General features: G+C 35.7%; 1 protein-coding gene across 1 annotated transcript in view; it reads right to left on the bottom strand.

The window, feature by feature from the left end:
* Nucleotides 1–304: 304 nt before the first annotated feature.
* Hnmt (histamine N-methyltransferase) overlaps nucleotides 305–19,378 on the bottom strand; it is a 31,876-nt gene continuing 12,802 nt past the window's right edge. Inside the window, exons 3-6 of the mRNA XM_042683559.1 lie at nucleotides 10,000–10,107; nucleotides 8,116–8,246; nucleotides 6,830–6,923; nucleotides 305–1,064 (exon numbers count right to left, since the gene is read on the bottom strand). Of these exons, the coding sequence (XP_042539493.1) occupies nucleotides 709–1,064; nucleotides 6,830–6,923; nucleotides 8,116–8,246; nucleotides 10,000–10,107 (689 nt within the window). The 3' untranslated portion in view covers nucleotides 305–708. The remainder of the gene's footprint in view (nucleotides 1,065–6,829; nucleotides 6,924–8,115; nucleotides 8,247–9,999; nucleotides 10,108–19,378) is intronic.

The raw sequence follows: 19,378 nt of genomic DNA, 5'->3' as shown, positions 1-19,378 counted from the left end.
AGAGTTTCTCAAGTCTTTCTAGAGAGTGTCTTGCAGACCTATCTTGACCAGGCTGGCTTCAAAAATACCAAACTTGATCCTTCAGATCTCAGCCCTCTTTGGCTTACAGGAGCAAGCAACAGTGTCTAGCTGTCTCTTGTTAACTTTTTCCCAGGTTGGTCTCAAACTACTACCATCTTACTTCTAACTTCTGAGTAGCTAGAAATATAGGCTTGGGCCATGGTGCCCAATCAGCATTTGTTTCTCAGTAGTAGATTTAAATTGTTTTTAAGATGACAATAAGAGAATGTACAAAGAAAAATACTTCTTAAGAGGAGGAGAAAAATCTATTTTATTAGCAGTCAAAGTATCAATAAATTCTTACTTTACTAGCATTTAAGAATCCAGTGGACATATTTTATTAGTAGTCTACAAATGTATAGTAAAATCAGCTAATGGAAAGGATTTTGTTTTCAACAAGTCAATGGAACTCAGGTCTTCTATTTCTAGCTGACATGGTAGTTAGCCTGCATGTGATCTCTCAGGGACGAAATTAGTGCAGAAGTACTCCCATAAGATTCTGTATGAAAGTTTATGAAATTTTTTAGATTCAATTTGTAAGAAGCAATTATTTATATATTATGAAAAACAGTTGTAATTTTAATTGGGAAGTAAATGACCAACTGCTATTGAAAATATAATTTTTGAATATATTCTTGTGATGGATAGTTAAGCTTCAATCACAATGAAACTCAGATTATTATTAAAAAGAATTTTCCCATCTTTCTTAATACTAAATTCAGGCTCATTAAGATCTTTCATGATTTCTGCTTTAAGTCTTGGTGGAGCTGTCGTATTAAAGTTGCAGGTTTCTGTCAAAAAATCCCAAAGTAAGTCTCCATTTTCATTACCATCAACAAAGCAGTCACTTATGTCCATGGTGGACGGTAGATCATAACAATCATACTTAATTCCTAGGTTATCCAGTATCTGAGTGAGGTCATATGAAGTGACATACTGGCAGAGGTCATCCCGAGGTAGGCGGGATCCATACTTTTTCCACAATTTGTCCCAGCCACTGGTGCCTGTGAAATAAAACATAGTGCATATTTTCATTTATTCTTCCTTTCATAACTTCTTTTTACTTTCTTTTTGGAATTCATCAGTGAACAAAATAACATGCTCAGACATCAAGGTGGGGAAGATTAAATAAGTTCTACACACATCTGATGATGGCATGTGTAAATGAGAAACTAATCAGAATAAGAGATCGGGAGGTGAAGTAAAACAGGTTGAGTAACCGCTGCTTTACCTACAGTTGTCACAAAGAGTCTTTAATAAGGTGACATTAGAACAGAGACCTGTAAACCATGTAGACATGACAGGGAAGATTGTGTCAAACAAAGATAAAAGCAACTGCAAAGGAATTAAAGCAGGTGCATGTCTGTTGTGTTCAAGACCTTAACAGGAAGTCCATGCAATTGGAGTTGAGTGAGAAAGAAACAGAGGCTGAATGTGTGGCAGAGGGAGTACATGAAGGTGTAGATGAGGGAAAGGCTCTTATAAGACCAAACTGGAAACCATAGTGTTGTCTATTGGGCGTTTCTGGATTGACAGGTGTGTTTTATATCTGCATAGTCTTATGCAGTAGCCACTTATTATGTGGAACTGTAGGATACTTAAAATGTGGTTAGTGTGACTGAAGAACCTAATTTTAGGTTTATTCCATTTTAATCAATTTTAATTTTAACTTTAATAGCCAAGTGTAGCTTCTATTTTGCACAGCACTGTGCTAGGGTGACTTAATTTGCATTTTAATAAGGTGACTCTGGCTATGCAGCCTATAGGAACAGGACAGAGAGACTATTGCAATCAACTAGGTGATACGTGAAGGTAACTTAGAATGGTTAACTAGAAGGTGAAGACATGTGTTTGGAACATCTTTATGCATTATTCTTCTAATTCCAGTAGGTTTGCCAACAACTTGAATATAAAGTGTAAGCAAAATAAATAAACAAAACAAAACAAAAATACAGAGCCAGTAAACACTGGTGATTTTTGTTTGAGCACCTCAAAAGATAGAATTACTATTATTAGAAATGAGAAGAATGAAAGGCAAAAGCTTTTACGTTTATAAACAGACTTTGGTTTGGATATACAAACTTGAAAGAGCTACTGGATGTTCAGGAGGTGATATGAGGAACGGAGTTGTTTGTATACTATGAAGATTAGCAGGAAAGGCTCCAAGAATAAAGAATTGAAATGGAAAGAAATGGCACAATGAATAAATGGTGATTTATACCAAGCAGTTGGGTCGACTTTCATGTCCATAGTCTACTTACAAAAGGCTGCCTGCAACTGTCAGTAAAAGGTTGACTTCACATATTTTGTCCCATGCTTTAGAAGACAATTCAGCAATACCTGATGTGTTTAACTGAAAATTCAACCTAGCCTAGAGGCTAAAATGTATCATCTAAAATGTATTATCTGAAATGTAAATATCTAATGTTTACAGACTTCCCTGAGCTCAAGAGATCATCTAATAAAGGAAATAGTAAATATATAGCCTAGTTAATTAGACTGTTTCTAATATTTCAGAAGAAGATAGATAACTACAGGATCTGTTCTAGGAGAAGATGGCATTGGAATGTAGCAGAAAAATTTAAGTCCCAGTAAAATAAAAGAAGAATAAGCCTTGTGAGAACCTATTTAAAAATCTTCCATTCCAAAGGCAGCAGGTTGTCTTCCTAAATGAAAGGCTCTGTTATCATCATTATTATTTTTAACCTGGCAGAGGAAAAAGAACCAAGCACTAATTGCAGAAAATTTGCTGGTGTCAGTGCTGTGACTCAGTGCCATTTCTGAGCTGAGCAATATGCACTCCCTGACTGATGTATTACCATAATGTCTCTCAGTGAGCACACATATGGTGTAACTTTTACTTTCAACATGCCATAAACTAGAATCTTTTTCTCCACCACTCTATTAGAAACAACACACATTTACTTGCTACTTCCTTAGATAGGTAAAGACAAGACAAACAGAAAGCTTAATGAATTCCTTCTGCCTCATCTCCCTTACCTAAGAAAGTTTCCTTCTAACAACTCAACTAAAACCTGGTTACATAATTACAGACGTATGCCACTCACAATATTTTACTATTGTGCATTCTTCAATTAAAACAAAATACAAATCTTCCATTCTCTTCTTTTTCGCCTCCAAATTAACTCTCTCTCATTTTCATAGTCAGAAGCTTCTGTGAGTTATCACTAAGGATATTTACTACAGTGGGCTGGTATGTAATGCATGCTCAGAACATAGAGGAAAGGGCCTTTGTCTAAAGCAAGATGTACTCTAGTAGGCTAAGAAACATATCATTTAATTCTGATTTCAGTTTTCTTTCTTCTCCTAATTAGTTTTATTTATCTATACCATATTGTTTTGTCTGCATTTTCCCTTATGAAATATGCATGCACACATGTGTATATGCATGTGTCTTTTATTGAACCTTTTATTCCTGTATATTAAATCAATTTCCAAATATGTCAAAGTTTCCTTACTCCCTGATTTTTTACCCCTATAGTCAAGTCAATTTTTTTTTTTTTTTTTGGTTGGTCATGGGGCTTGAACTCTGGGCCTGGGCGCTGTCCCTCAGCTCTTCAGCTCAAGGCTAGCGCTCTACCACTTGAGCTACAGCGCCACTTCCGGTTTTCTAGTGGTTTATTGGAGATAGGAGTCTCACGGTCTTTTCTGCCCGGGCTGGCTTTGAACCACGATTCTCAGATCTCAGCCTCCTGAGTAGCTAGGATTACAGGCGTGAGCCACCGGCACCCGGCCTCAAGTCAATTTTAATGGACATAAATCTTCTTTTTTTGGTGGAGGGTGAATTTTCCCAAGTAACTATAGGGTTTTTTTGTTGTTGTTGTTGTTGGTTTGTTGTAGGGTCTGACCTCTGGGCCTAGGCGCTGTCCCTCAGTTCTGCAGCTCAAGGCTAACACTCTACCACTTGAGCCACAGTGCCATTTCCAGCTTTTTCTACTTATGTGGGCTGAAGAATCAAACCCACCGCCTCATGCATGCAAGACAAGCGCTCTACCACTGAGCCACCTTCCCAGCCCCCAAGAAATTATAATTTTGATATCACAGGTAGAAATGAAAAAAGTATTCAGCTCAATTAAAAACATTTTGAGTATCTTCTACGTGCCTAAGTCTTTACAAAAGTCTGAGAACACTTTGAGAAGAAAAGACTGATTCTCTAGGGACCTTTATAATCTTCCTGGATATCTCTGATGGGCATGACACAAGAAATACTTACAGTGAAGGAGTGATGAGAAGGGAAACAGACCAATCAAGTTACTAAAGACAAAATCATCAGTCATCTACTCTGTATTTAAATCAAGTGTGAGCAAGTATAACTTATGTAACTCTCTGGCAACATGTAGTTGGTCACTAAGTTGAGGATGATGATCAACATATTTGACAGTTTTGTTTTTCTTTTTGTGTTAGACTTGCCTGTTTATCTGCAAAGCAAACTATATTGAGAAAGTTGAGGTCCTTTATATATTTTGGCTTTATATTGAATTAATTTGCTTAACATTTCTGATGAACAAAAACAAAAACAAACACAAACCAGAGACTTCAGCCTTAGGAAAGACACAAGTAGAAAATTCAACATAAAGTATCTAATAATATCTTTTCCTTTGGCTCAGTGGTTGTACTTTGCAGAAAAAATGGATGTGTTATTTCTTCTACAGTGGTTAAAACTTGAAATAGTGACTACTGTAAAAGAAAGAGACTTCCAAGTTCCAGTTTAATAATCTGACCACTATTTGCTGAATTATTATATGTAGGAGCATTATCTATTAATGATTAATGTGTTTTTATTAGAATAGCAGTCCCCCATTCTGTTATCAGTAATATAAAATGTGAAATATCAATTGAGAAAGTGATTAAAATGTTTTTACCATATAGAAATACATCAAATAATTTTATACTTAAACTACTTTTCACAGAAGGCTGACTTCTGACTCTTCACTCTCTTTTGATACCTTCCCATAAGTTCTTGTTGACATAGTACATACTTATCATATATTAGGAAAAATATGACAGTATAATTATCCAGAAATAGCTTTAATTTGGAGATCAAATTAACACAGGTAGGTATTCTTCTTCCATGTGTCATCATATCTTTCATGGGTTTATTTTGATTTATCTTGATGCCAATTGCATTGAATTTTATTAATTCCTCATTATATACCCAGTTAATGTATCTACAAAGGCACTAAGTACATCCTCAGATTCATGTAGAATATTTATGTCATTTCCTATATCTTAGATGAATACATGTAATAAATACTGCCTAGTAGTACTCCAACATTACACTTTTGCAAACTAATAGAGAATAGATCTGCTCTTGATGTCAAATATGACCTGATCTCAAACTCTATGACTTCTGGATAAATCTCTGCCTATAATATCTCTTCTGATCCTGGCAAACAGACTTTCTCCAGTGTTGGTAACTAAGTTTACTCTTGAATTCCTAAATGTAGTACAGAATGTTTCAGAACAGTGTCCTAATTTAACCAGAGGTTGGTAGGATCAAGTTCACATCCTTCTAAATGGGAAATCAGAATTTCCTTTCATAAATGAGTACTTTGAACTGACTAGACGTAAAAATAGTACATCAAAATATTCCCTTGGTGAACATTGCCAAGCTTACACATAAATTTACGCCTAAGATTACAAGGAACAACCATATTTGCCATGTTTAAAGCTATTCCTTGTATCTGAAAGGAAATTAATTTTGTGACATATGGTTTTTTAGCATGGAGTCTGCTGTATCCTAAGAAAAATAGGCACCGCTGTGTATTTAGAATCAATCCATGGACATTGGGTGGGTAATTTGTAAGAACTGCTGCCTCAGAGAAGTACTGTATTGAATGGATGACCTCAACAATTTTAGTGTTTTATTTTCTGACAACATTTACTTATATTCCTGCTGTGGTGCTTATTATAACTTTGGAAGTAACATAATATGATGAAATGCCTTCTTTGTAAACAAAACAATACCACAAAACAAATCGAATAGACTATTTTGAAAGGTATTTGAGAAAAGCTATGATGAGCAATGCATCTAATTTCTCCACAAATGCAAATTAACCAAAAATTGTGGGCATCCCACATATTTTAACCTTTATTAATTAATATGACAGAGGGAAAAAAGTAAGGTTGGTGGCAAAAGAAAGGCAAATATAAAATTAAGTATTTGTAGTCTCATTTTAAAACAATAGCTTGAATTTTCTGGGTTACATAAAAAAAGAGTTCATATATACAGGGCAAGGAATTTTTTATTTTTTTAAATTGTTTTGGTCATGGGTCTTGAACTCTGGGCCTGGGCACTGTCCCTGAACCCTTAAGCTCAAGGCTAGTGCTCTACTAATTGAGCCACAGCGCCACTTCTGGGCTTCTGGTGTTTAATTGGAGATAACAGTTTCATGGACTTTCCTGCCTGGACTGGCTTAGAACTGAGATCCTTAAATCTCAGCCTCCTGAGTGGCTAGAATTACAGGTGTGAGCCACCAGTACTCAGCAGGCAAGGAATTTTTTAAGAGAACTAAGTAAATAGATATTGAATTCCATTACGCTCTTAAATTGAGAGGTGTTGTGAATGGCATTTCTACTAGTGTAAAAATTAACTGAATATAATCAGAAACCAAAGCAACAATTTCATAACAAAAATAAAAGATATGAATATTCTAAAAAACAAACAAACAAACAACAAAAGTACATGAATGCATGCATACACATACAGGTGCCACTTTAAAATTCATTCTGAATGGAGACAGCTTACCTGACACAACAATAATGAGAATCTTGGCTTTGGTAGCTAAGATACTATGGAAGAATTTTAGAGTAGCGGGGATGTCTTTTACATAATACAGCATCTAAATAAGAGGGTAAAGAGAAATTAGGTATTTTCCAATGTTGGAGTCTTTGTTGCCTGGACTAGATACACTGGAAGATTTTATTTTCAAATCGAATGTATTTTTAGTTAACAACAACTTAAAAATTTTGAAGACTAAAGATTTTTTTTGGAGGTAGAACATTAATGTAAGAAAATATTTGAGGAAAAGGGAAAACTACAGCATTTTGCTCAAAGGTAACCAAATACCTTCAGACATATTTTTTTGGTTTCCATAGCACACATTTGTAGCTGAAAACATTGACTCCATTCTACATAGTGACAATGATCTTCTGCCTATTCTATGCTTTATGAATTGTAGTACTCTGAGGGGAAAGTGTTATGGGCACTATAAGAATATGTCCATTTCACAGAACATTGTTTTAAAAATTAAGTCTTTACACTGGCTTCTCCACATGCTTGAGTATGCTTTTTTTCTCCTTAAATCACAGAAAAAGTAACAAGGTATTACTACTGAGAGATTCTCTAGTACATGGGACTAGGAGAGACATAGGTCTACCCAGTTGGTCACAGGATGTTAAAGGGTCAGCCGATTGACAAGAAGTTTCTTCTTATCAAAATATGTCTGTGTGGGAGTGGTACTGGAGATTGAATTCAAAGCCTCATTCTTGTTAGACATGTATTGAACTACTTGAGTCACACTTTCAGTCTTGTTGCTTTGAGTTTGTTTTCCAGATAACATTTCATGCTAACTTGGACTGGTTGTGGCACCATGGAAATAAAATCATATGGAATGAGTAGTTGAAGAATGACAAAATCTTTCCTGTTTGTCGTATGCTCATTAGGTAGGCCATACTTTAAAGGCAAAAGTGAGAAGATTCCCAAAAAAAATCTGAGACATTAGACTTTGGAGATTGTTAGAATCATTGGAAAACTAATTAGGATTTGTTATTGTTCTCCTTTCCTCAAGTCAATACATGGACTACTGTAGAAAACCAGCCCATCACTGTAAAGGTTATGAGTGGGGAGCAAAAAAGTAGGCTATTTTGATGTTAAGAAAGAATCTTAGTGCTATCAACACCTTTATAGATAATGCTCACTTATAACATGGGAAATCAAGTTTTCATTTAAAAATGGGAAAATAATTCATTCTTCATAGATATCTCTGGAAAGAATCTCCTTTCTGATAATATGTTATAGTAGATAGTTCTTACCTGAATCATGTGAATAAAGTCCCACTTTTGGAGTTCTTTTCTCTCCACCACTCTATTTTGATATTCAGATGATGTCTCCTTATGCCAAGCAAACTTTATGTTCTCCAGGTTTGATTTCTTAGCTACAAGCTCTAAAATACAGAGAAGAGGTGATGCACCATCAATTTTAATTGCAAATGTGGAACCCATTTCCATTTAGAATTTTAATGTAATCAATGCTACATACATAACAGATAGAAGCCACATTTTTTTCAGTTTTATGTAGCTCTGAGAAAACAAAAGGTTCATTTTTATTTTTTTCCATTGAAATGAAATTGGAGGCAACAGAAAAGAGTAATTTTGAGAACTTGGTCACACAGGGGTTATAGTATCTTAATGTTAATGAGAATCAACTGGTAAATTTTATTGATAGAAAATTGTTGTGAAACAGGTATAGAATTGTGTGAGCCATGAGTAAGCAAAAATGATGGCACACAGGCTTTCTTTGGTGTAACACCTATTTTTGCATGGAATAGAAGCCAAAAACTTACTATCCTACTTTCTAATTTTGTGTCTCTGTCATTTATGTTTACAGGGAGGGAAAGCATACAGACCAGGGACTATAAAAGCCCCTTCATTACACCCCATTTGGTGTGTAATGACTTAGACACATAGACAAGGGTATGATGATACAGGCTGCCCATGGCTTGTCATACCTGTATTAATAGTTTTGTATGGGCCATGATAATGTTATCATGTTTCTTGGCCTTTGGCAGAAAAAAGTCCCCTACTTCTTCATTACATTTTTAAATGGTCAGGAAAAAATAAAAAGAATAACATTTCATAATTTATAAAATAATATAAATTCAAATATCAATATTTATAAATAAAGTTTTATTAGAACACATTCATGCTCAATCTATAACTGCCTTTGGGCCACAATGGCAGAATTCATTATCTGGCACAGAGATGTGACTTTCTTTTTCTTTTTTTTCTGAATTTGCATTTAATTTCATTTATTTTTAATAATTTCTTTTATTGTAAAAACACTGTACAGAGGGGTTACAGTTACATGAGCAAGGTAATGAGTACAATTTTTATCAAGCATTATTGCCTCCTCCTTTGTTTTTCCCCTACCATCCCTTCCCTCCCACCTCCTCAACTACATTCCCCCCCCCACCTAAATTGTAAAGTTCCTTTTTCAACATACTATCTTGTACATCTTATTGTTGAAATGGTACAATCTGTATCCCGATTTAAACAAACAAAATGTTTCTTTTATCTTTCTTTTTTTTTCAGTCATGGGGCTTGAACTCTGGGCCTGGACGCTGTCCCTGAGCTCTTCAGCTCAAGGCGAGCGCTCTGCCACTTGAGCCACTGCACCACTTATGGTTTTCTGGTGGTTAATTGGACATAAGGGTGTCACAGACTTTCCGGCCTGGGCTGGAAACTGAGATCCTCAGATCTCAGTTTCCTGAGTAGCTTGGATTACAGTCATGAGCCACAGGCGCCTGGTAGGTATAACTTTCTAAGTCTAAATTATTTACTATTTGGCCTCTTCTAAAAGAAGTTTCCCAACTCCTGTTATAACCCATTAAGGATAAACCCTTTAGGGGTAGGGACTCTTTTTTAAATATTTCTGAATGAATGAATAGTTCTGTCTTTAAGAATAAACATTAATGATGACAGAGGCATGAATAGGGAATCAATAAAGAAATCTAATTATTCACGGTTAAGAGTCTGAAGTGTTCAGTCATGCCTGCCAAGAATTAATTAGGTTCTTCTTCCTGTAGGCTTACAAAGAGCATAATGCGGCCAGAGTACTATTAATCACTCCAGGCAAAAATGAGAAGTGGAAAGCCTTTGGCAACAGGGCTGGCATACAGCATCACGGGTTACAGGTACCTTTGTACTTGGCAATTTGGTCAGAGCTGGGCTCAACAACTTCATTGTTGATACAAACTCCTGGGTGTTGAGCCTGGACTTTGGATAGAATTTGAAGATCAATTTCACCTAGAAGATAAATATATGAAATGGGTTATATCATTCCAGAAAGAAGTGATTAAGAGCCATTTGAGTTGATTTATTACCTTTCTTACCTTCACATCAACTAGCATAAAAAATAATGTTCAATTATTTTACTGTCACTATGCCTGTGAGCCACAGAAGGAAGACTTCAAGTAGGAATAATAGTATGCTTTTGAGGAGGTCTATCCATTCTATTCATTTATATAATCATTAGTATCATTATGTTTCATTAAGTCAAAGATATCATTAACTGTAGTAAGTAAACCCTCTTTATTTTTGTTTTACTGAATGAGAAAATCCCTGTCAAATATAATTTTAAGATTCTACCAACTGAACAATACTACTTAAGTCAGACATATTAAAATGGAAAAAATATACTTTAGAACTAACAAAGTAATCGAATCTGGACTATATACATTATGATAGATGTAAATATTGATACATATGTTTTAAAAACATATACATGTTAGGTATAAACACTAGATACAAAAGTGTGTCAAATAGATGCTTCAATAAAACCAAGTGAAGGCTAGAGGCATGACCTAAATTCAGACACCAATGAATAATAAAATCAAGTGGAAGAAGCATAAACATGGACACACCCTGAATGTTGTGGACTAAGGTAGCATGAGGAAGTTTTGGAGAACATAAAGGAGGTCAGAGCAATGCAAAGTGCACAGAAGGACTTCACTTTAAAGGGCTGACTTGCTAAATGAGGAGAAAAGAGTTTAGGCAAGTAAAGAATTATAGGTAAAGAGGGTAGGATGACAGAGGCACAAAGTCCGAAAGCAGGAGAACATAGAGAAATTCTAGCAATTTAGAGTCCTTAGAATACTACTAAAAAGACAGGAGCTTTAAGACAGAAGAGATCCCTGAAGTAAATAGAGAGGAATTATGCATAGAATAGATACCTATTAATTGATTCATTTGTCAGCTATTAATTGGCCGTTTACATGTGCCAGGTACTACACTAGACTCTAGCAAAGGAAAAGAGCAGATAGACCTCCCCTGATGAGAACTCAGCCTCTATGCCTTGTGTGAGAGGGGTGTTAAGTTAGATAATCGTGAGCACCAAGCCTGTCTTCTTCATCATCTATCTCTCCAAACTTCATTTTGATCCTCAGAAAAATAACAAAAAAGTAATAGTTAATTTATTAGGTGAGAGGATTTAAAGACATAATGCATGGAAAGCAGAGTGCAAGATTGACCTGGCCATGAACAAATGTTAGCTGTTAATTATTTCTATTATTGTCATTGAGTCTCTTTTCCTAAAATATTTCCTTCTCTCCCTATTGCTGATGGCTCCAAATTAGGTTTCTCACTTTCACACGATTAGGTTATGATGTTGACCTTCATTAAAATGGAAATATCTTTTGGCAAGATTAGCATATGAAAATTAGGAGTCTTTAGTATTTTGGCATACATGACATTAACAGAACCTTTTCAAGGTTAGACATGACAGGCAGCTAAAGCATGGGTGATAAGATTGGAGCATCTAGATGAAGGATGAGAATGATAAGGAACAGAAGCTGCTAGGCTTGAAACAGAGGTCAGTTAATGGCAGAATGAAATCCCAAAGTTAGTTAGGGACCCCAACTCTGGAGATGGTGTATGTGAAATAGAAGGAAGGTAAGTAGAAAGGGAGCTGAAATGCGGGAAGAAAGAAGCCTAGTTTTCTCCAAAACTGGCCCAACCTAAATAAAACCTTTTACTTCTTCTCTAAAAACCATAACTATCATTTATTGGCCATTTGCTATTTGGGCTAGAAATTACCTGGAATACCTATATTACTCCCAATCAGATTAAATGATTTCAGTATTTTGATACTCAGGCTATTAATAATACACCTGAAGTCCTATCTGCCTAAATCTAAAATAATTGTTCTAACAGCCTTACAAAAGGAAATAGGAAAATACCAAATACCAAAAGAACATAAAAAAGTATCTCTATTGCAGCTATATTTGAAAAGTAAATAATGAAGGTACAGACTAAAAAGAAAAGCTTCTTGAAAGAGCTATTAAGAAAGAGCTATATGGGTTAATGAGAGAGTCTTTCCTTTGCCCCAGAGGACTAGAAGATGAAAGTTTTGCTCTTGCATCTATCAGCCACTATCTTTTAATTTAAAAAAAATCATCAACTATGGAGATCTCAAGTTCAATTTTGAAAGGAACAACTGAAATGCCACAATTCCTCCCCACATGCCAGGATTTAATTAGTTCCTCTCCTAAGATAAACCCAGAAATTTCAGAACTGCTCAAAGAGCAAATCGATCAAATCTACTCAGCCCCAGGTACATCCTGGACTAGATAGTCCCTCCTTCTGGGTCATTGACAGAGGACCTTATTAGAACTGCCATTGTAATATTGCAGGCCAGGTTAGGCATCAGCCACTGGAGTGTAAGCACAGGGATCCAAACCCTGGGTGATTATAATGTGTTCATGAAAGCCGATGAATTTTACTAAATGTGCAACTTTGCTAAGATGTTAATGAGGAGATTATGTCTGTAGGAGAGGGATGCATGGGTCTATCTGTACATTCCTTTCAATTTTATTGAGAATTTAGAATTGCTTTAAAGAATTGCTTTTGTTTGAAACAAACAAAAATATTTGTACAAATTCCTTCCCAGCAGTAAAGATCACAAAATAATTCAGATCTTTCTCATTGTATTACACATAGCCTAGTTTAACCACTCAGCATTTAGTTATGTTTTCTTGAATCTCTCCCCTGTGCTGTTAATTATGTTTTCAATCATTCTAGCTCTATTCCTTCCTTTCGTCTACTTCCCTGGTCATTAGTTTTCCTGCTAAATGATTCTTCCCTTTTTCTTTTCTGTTCCATCCTTTCTGTTCTGTGTGGAATAGTCTCCCTCACCACCATTCCCTTCATCTGACTAGCACCTTTGAGTCTTCAGTGCTATGCTATCATCATGACTAGTTATTAGCCTTTCCTACAGAGCCTAGAACTTGGCTCAGAATCCTCCAGAATCCTGCCTGCAGTTGGCAGCAGAAAAAAAAACTCTACTTATCTTCCCTAATCTAAATTATTGTTTTCCTTCACTTACTTGACTCACTAGCAAAGGCTTGATTCCAGTTAATTTGTTAAAAAGAATCAAGGATTCCAACTACTAGGGTGAACAACTGAGCTGGGGTAATCATAAATCACTGAAAATTTCAGGCCCTAATTCTGTGATCCAGGAGTAAAAGGGATCCAAGAAAAGAGGAGGTGGGGAAGTGACCATTTATTTTTCTCCCATCTGAATACTTCTGAACAGGAGCCATAAGGCATAATGTGCTTCAATCAATCAATCATTAAACCCGTCTAGAGAGCACACAAGCCAAAAGAATGTGCCAAAAGTAAACTGAACTTGATCATCAAATAGTTCAGACATTCTCAAAACATTCAGGAGTGAATGTAAGATATGAGAAGCCAGGAGTCTTCTCTAAGGAAAAGTGGAACATGTCCAATTAGTAGTCTCTTTTCACATATGAATGGCCAATAGGCGTTACTTGATCCTAACCCCAACACTTCTCTCTCAACTACTTATTTTTTATATTCTAACCCTTGACACACATAACCAACAGCTGTTTTTATTAACTGAAGACATATTAAGAAAGCAGTTTCATTCCTTAAAAAAAGCACCAAATTTGTGTTATCAAGGGAGAAATAATAATGATTAAGTAGCTCTATTCAAACACATTGTCCTTTTCTTTATTCTTTTCTTTCTTCCCCTTTTGTGCATAGCAAAGAAAATTAACAATTTTTGAAGTCTGGGAATGTTATAATGATATAACAACTGATTTTCTATTTGATCAATGTGGAGAATTTGAGCAGTTAGGCAAATCCAAATATCTGTCAGCCTGAATCCATGGGTTATAAAGCACTTCTTTTGAATGCTCAGTGCTCAGATGATATTCATTGAATTACAATCAGTAGTTATCTCAGAGTGGTAGAATTTTAGGTTATTTTAAATTTGATTTTTCTTATCTACAATTTAAAAGGTTTCTACAAAAGTTTAGTTAGATTAATTATTTTAAAGTGCTTGTTTACTTCTCAATTAAAAATGCTTTATAGATGGTTAGTTGTATGTGTTGACTCAAATGTGCCATGAGGTACCCAGGATATCTGGATGCTTCTGGATGACGTTGACAATCTGGACCAGTCTATTAAGTAAAGCAGATTGTCCTCTCCAAATAGGGTGGGCTTCATCTAATCAGGTGAAGGTTAATATAAAATTGAGCTGGGGCATTGGTCTTTTGTTGACCCGAAACTCAGGTTGAAATTTCAGGATCTTCTTGGATCTGGAGACTACCAGATCTTTGTGATTGGAATTTATTACCAGCTTCACTGAATCGCCAGCCATGATTGCTCAATTTCTGTGATCACATGAAACAATTTGTTATTTTATATTTGGGTGGTTTTGTTTCTCTGGAGAATCCTTTTCTGCCTTATCATCATTCAGCCAAACAATAACCAAAGAACTCTGTGTCAATGAGTTGTTGTTATAATTGTGTGTGTGTGTGTGTGTGTGTGCGCATGTGTGTCGGTTATGGGACTTGAACTGTGGGCCTGGGCACTGTCCTTCAGATCTTCAGCTCAAGTTGAGTGCTCTGCTGCTTGAGCCACAACACCACTTCTGATTTTCTGGTGGTTAATTGGACATAAGCATCTCATGGCATTTCCTGCTTGGGCTGGCTTTGAACCATGATCCTCAGATCTCAGCCTTCTAAGTATTTAGGATTACAGGTGTGAGCCACTGGCACCCAGCTTGGTTATAACTTTATGTGCAAATAACTATCCCAAGGCATGTAAAATGTAATGTTGAACAGATTATATCAGTGCTAATTCAATATTTAGCTTAGTGTCATTATTGTCCTCTCATGTATTGAATGCATATTTGATTTTATAAAAACACAAACATGTAGTTCTAAGGTATGATTGCAATACAACAAATATATGAAAGATGTATCTATACTAAGATTAGACATGGTCTTTATCTAGTAACCCAAAAGACTGGCCCTCTGAGTTGGAATCTTTCTATATTATATAACTGTACTAGGGAGACTAGAAAATGACATTTTGATGGCTTATAAATATGAATGAATAGGTAGATATGTGATTTGATGGATAGACACATGGACAAGCTAGTAAGTGAACAAATAACTACTTGAATGAATACAAAGAAAACAATGTAGTCAAGAAGGAAGTCACAACTTGGAAAAATGGATTTTCTAAATTCTCGACTATGACCAAGAAGAAGAAAGCCAAACGTAGCTCTTTAACATGACAATTATTTTTGAGCTAATAGAAACTAAGAAGTGGCAAATGGAAAAACAAAGTTTCCTGATCTCGCACTCGCCCCCTGTTTTTCTGTCTCAAAGTAAGATGAGAGTTAATGATAGATTCTTATTAACTCAGAGATAAGATCAGAAGTATCTGAAAACAAACCTTAATCTTAGTTTTTTCCCCCACATATTTACATTTGTTTAGGTTCCACTTTTCTTTAGAGGCATAACACTATTTGTTTTCCTTTGTCCTGAATTTTTGCCTACATTTACCTTTTTTTGTTGAAAGTGGTCTAATAAAGTGGAGTTCTAGGCCTCTGCTTTGAGTTACTTATGCTGTCTTTCATGTTATTCATTGTATGTATTAAAAATGTGCATCTCTCTCTTCTCTTTGCATCTCTGTGTGTATCGGTCTGTCTGTCTCTGTCTCTGTTTCTCTCTCTGTGTGTCTCTGTCTCTCTCTGTGTGTCTCTGTCTCTGTCTCTCTGTCTCTGTCTCTGTCTCTGTCTCTCTCCTCTTCTCTTCTCTTCTCTCTCCCCTGCTGGTCCTCTAGCTTGCTAACCTGATGCTATACCATTTGACATTTAGTTCATAGTTCCAGCCCTGCTTTTTTCTGGTTATTGGGAGATGTAGTCTAGCAAACTTTCTGTCCACATGGCTTTGAATCATGATCTTCCAGATGTCAGTCTCCTGTGTAGCTAGGACCCAAGACATCAGTAACTAGTGTTCAACCATTTTTGTCTTTTTATTCTGTCTTTGCTTACAATTGTCTGTCCCAGTGAAGATCTCATTAGGGTGGAGAGGATAAAATACGTTTCAACATATTATGTGATCATACAAGAGAATGTTGAAACATACAGATTGGTAAGGAGAGACACAAAACACATTTAAGTGCAATAATTTGCTACAATACCATTTGGAAATCTCTAGAACAAACAAAGAAGTTATACATGCTCAGTAATTGGCTGTCATGAACAACAGGGAGAGTGAATCAGAGAGAATGCTGGGAATTATAATTATTTGAGCAGGAAACTACCCTTGGGCTAGTCTGTGTGTTTACCATTTACTCTGTTCTAGGTTTTCCAGCACTTACTCTAGATCTTTAACATAATTATGAGTAACTGGAAGGCTCTGCCTGTTGTTTATGGTAGAGGTTTTCTGACATAAGGGATGAATCAGAGTTTAGAGAAAATTAGATCTGAGCTTAGGCCTCCACTCCACCACCTATCACCTAACCATAAACATAGCAAATCCTCTGAGCTTCAGAACATCTGAACATTAGCTTGTTCACTTTTAAATGAAACCCCATAGAGTTACGGAGGAGAATGAAGACTAACATAAAGAAGCATGAAGCAACGGGCTTTTAATGAAGCTTGGTTATGCTTTGGCTCCTTTTCTGAAATATGTAGTACAAAGATGGTCTATGCTATAATGAAGGTCAAAACAACTTATTAAAAATACTGCTTTGTGAATTTTACAAAGCTATCTGAACATAATTTACTTCAAAAGCTAATATATTTTAATTTAATCAAAAGTTATTTTCTAATAGGTTAGCTTATGAATATTTTTTGCCCCTTTCATTCTTGAGTACCCAAGAATGAATGCTAAATAAAAGCTAATTTAAAACAAAACTCCTTCCCTGTAAACAAATATCCTTTGTACCACTGTATCCCTCAAACCTGCCACAAATATATAAGGACTTGTCATGACTGTGGGCTATATTGGGTGGTTATATTTAATTGAAAAGTCATATATTTTTGGAGTATCTTGCTTTCATGAAGCAATTTTGTTAGCATGCAAGCTATACTTTAAATACATCATGGTTGCACATAGAAACACTTAAAGGAAATCTCTAAAAACTTAGTGCATAGAGCAACAAAACTGAGCCCAAGTTTAGCATTGCCAACAATTATAACTATTTGTAAATCTCTCTGTCCTTGAAATTGTGCTTTTATAAGTCATGGGGAATATGGTTTATGTTCTAGGATCACTGTGTTAGAGACACAATGTACCATACTTCATGATATCTAGTAAATGTTCAATAAATTGAAGCTACAAAATGCCAGATTCTAAGCATTAGAAATATAGCAATAAAATATGTAAATATGTAATCTATCTGGATAACACTAAGCATCACAGAGAAAAATCAAACTAAAAAACATGGGAAGCTGTGGCAGAAGGTCTCTGTGATTTTCAATTGAGTGGTCAAGTAAGCTTCTTGGAAAAGGTGACATTTACAAGAATCCTCAAGGAGAATAGGAATGAGAGAAATGGAGATTTGCCTTTTTAAATGCACAGCTCCATAATAAAATGACAACTGAGAAAAGCATGCATCACATATTTGTGATGTCTGGCTTATCCTACTGACTGATCCTACATAAAATGAAATACAAATCCCTGCTTGAGAACCCCAGGCTGCCCTAAATGAGAAAATCTGTAGGTCAAGAAAATGAAGAATTAGATATTGGTGAGTTCTGCTATTTGATCTCACTCAGCCTGCTTTTGCTTCATTTCTCATTATTGAAATACATGTGAATTCCTTAGATTATCAGCAGGAAAAAATTTTCATTCCATTACATGCTGCAATAAGATTTTTTATCAACCTTGTTCCTGTTACTAAAATATCAGGCAAAAAAAACATTTCTAGGAAGAAAGATTACTCAGATAACTCCATACTTGGCAATGAGAAATAATTTCGTCTCTGGGTTTGTTACTAGAATAAGAACAATCTGATTATGAGCTGCAGTGTGAAAGATAGAAGATTCCTGACAAGATTCCCCCCCTTTTGTTCCCCTTCTATCTCTACTTTTCCCCTGGGTGAATCAGTATTGAAGCAGTTTTGTCAGTATGAAAGGAAGAGAGGAGAATATTAAAATAGCTGTAAGGTTTCAGGGAGAGGATTATAAATATAAATCCTGAGCCAAAAGGGCATTGCCATTTGCTTTCATGTGTCTTCTGGCCCTTGGCCCAGGAAATCTACTGCCTGAATACTTTGCAACTGCTGAATGCCTATGAAAGCCATGTTGCCAAAATGTTCTATGAAATATAAACATAGAGAAAACGCCCCAAAGGCTGTGATCACTGAAGTGTTGAGATATTTGATAGACAACTCAGAGAAAAACTGGTGAGCCCTAATTTCCAACTTATAATTTTTAAACATAGAGATACTAAAACTCTACTTCAGTACATACAAAGAAAAAGGTAGATTCTAAACTCTATACAATTAAACTTCTAATGTATAAAATTCATATTTTAAAATGTAAAAGTTGTATTTACTTTTTTTGAGGCAGGATCAAGTTGTATAGCCCAGGCTGGCTCCAAATTGAAGATCTTCTTGCCTCTGCCTCCCAAGTATTAGTATTACAATCCTATGCCACCATGTCTGGCTTTTTCCATTACGGTTAAGTATTTCCTTCTATCTTTATAAAATAAAGCTGTTTATGCTAGCCAGAGTAGGCAAAGATAATCACATGGTTGTGATCTCATCATTACTAATTGTCTCTCTCCTTCTGTCTCAATCTTCATTTCTTACCTGAGCTGCACTTCGTTAGCCCAACACCATTAATGACATAGATTTTCCTTAAGAAAATAGCCATTTATAGTTGATTGTGAAACAATCAAAGAGCCTGTTGCCCAATAAAGGTAAGAAGCCACAAATAAACAACAGAAACCATCAAGAAATGAGGACAAGCACCTTGCTTTCAATTAGCATCACCCTCAATCTCTGTGAGTCAAAGTTCCCTTGGAGTCAAGCATGGAAGAAAGGATAGACTAAAGTCCGAGTTGAAATCTATAGAAGCTCCGATAGCTCTTAAAGCATTTGTTCAGGTACAGTACTGTTACAAGTCAATCAAAAACATGTAAGCTGGACTGGGTAAGTGGCTCAGTGGTAGAGTGCTTGCCTTGCATGCACGAGGCCCTAGGTTCTGTTCTTCAGCACCACATAAGAAGAAAAAGCTAGAAGTGGCACTGTG

Source organism: Dipodomys spectabilis, unplaced genomic scaffold (genome assembly GCF_019054845.1).
Source record: "Dipodomys spectabilis isolate Male_0828 unplaced genomic scaffold, ASM1905484v1 ptg000081l, whole genome shotgun sequence".
NCBI classification, from domain to species: Eukaryota; Metazoa; Chordata; class Mammalia; order Rodentia; family Heteromyidae; genus Dipodomys; species Dipodomys spectabilis.
Note: the sequence above shows the minus strand (reverse complement) of the source record. Positions and strands in the feature narration are given on the sequence as shown.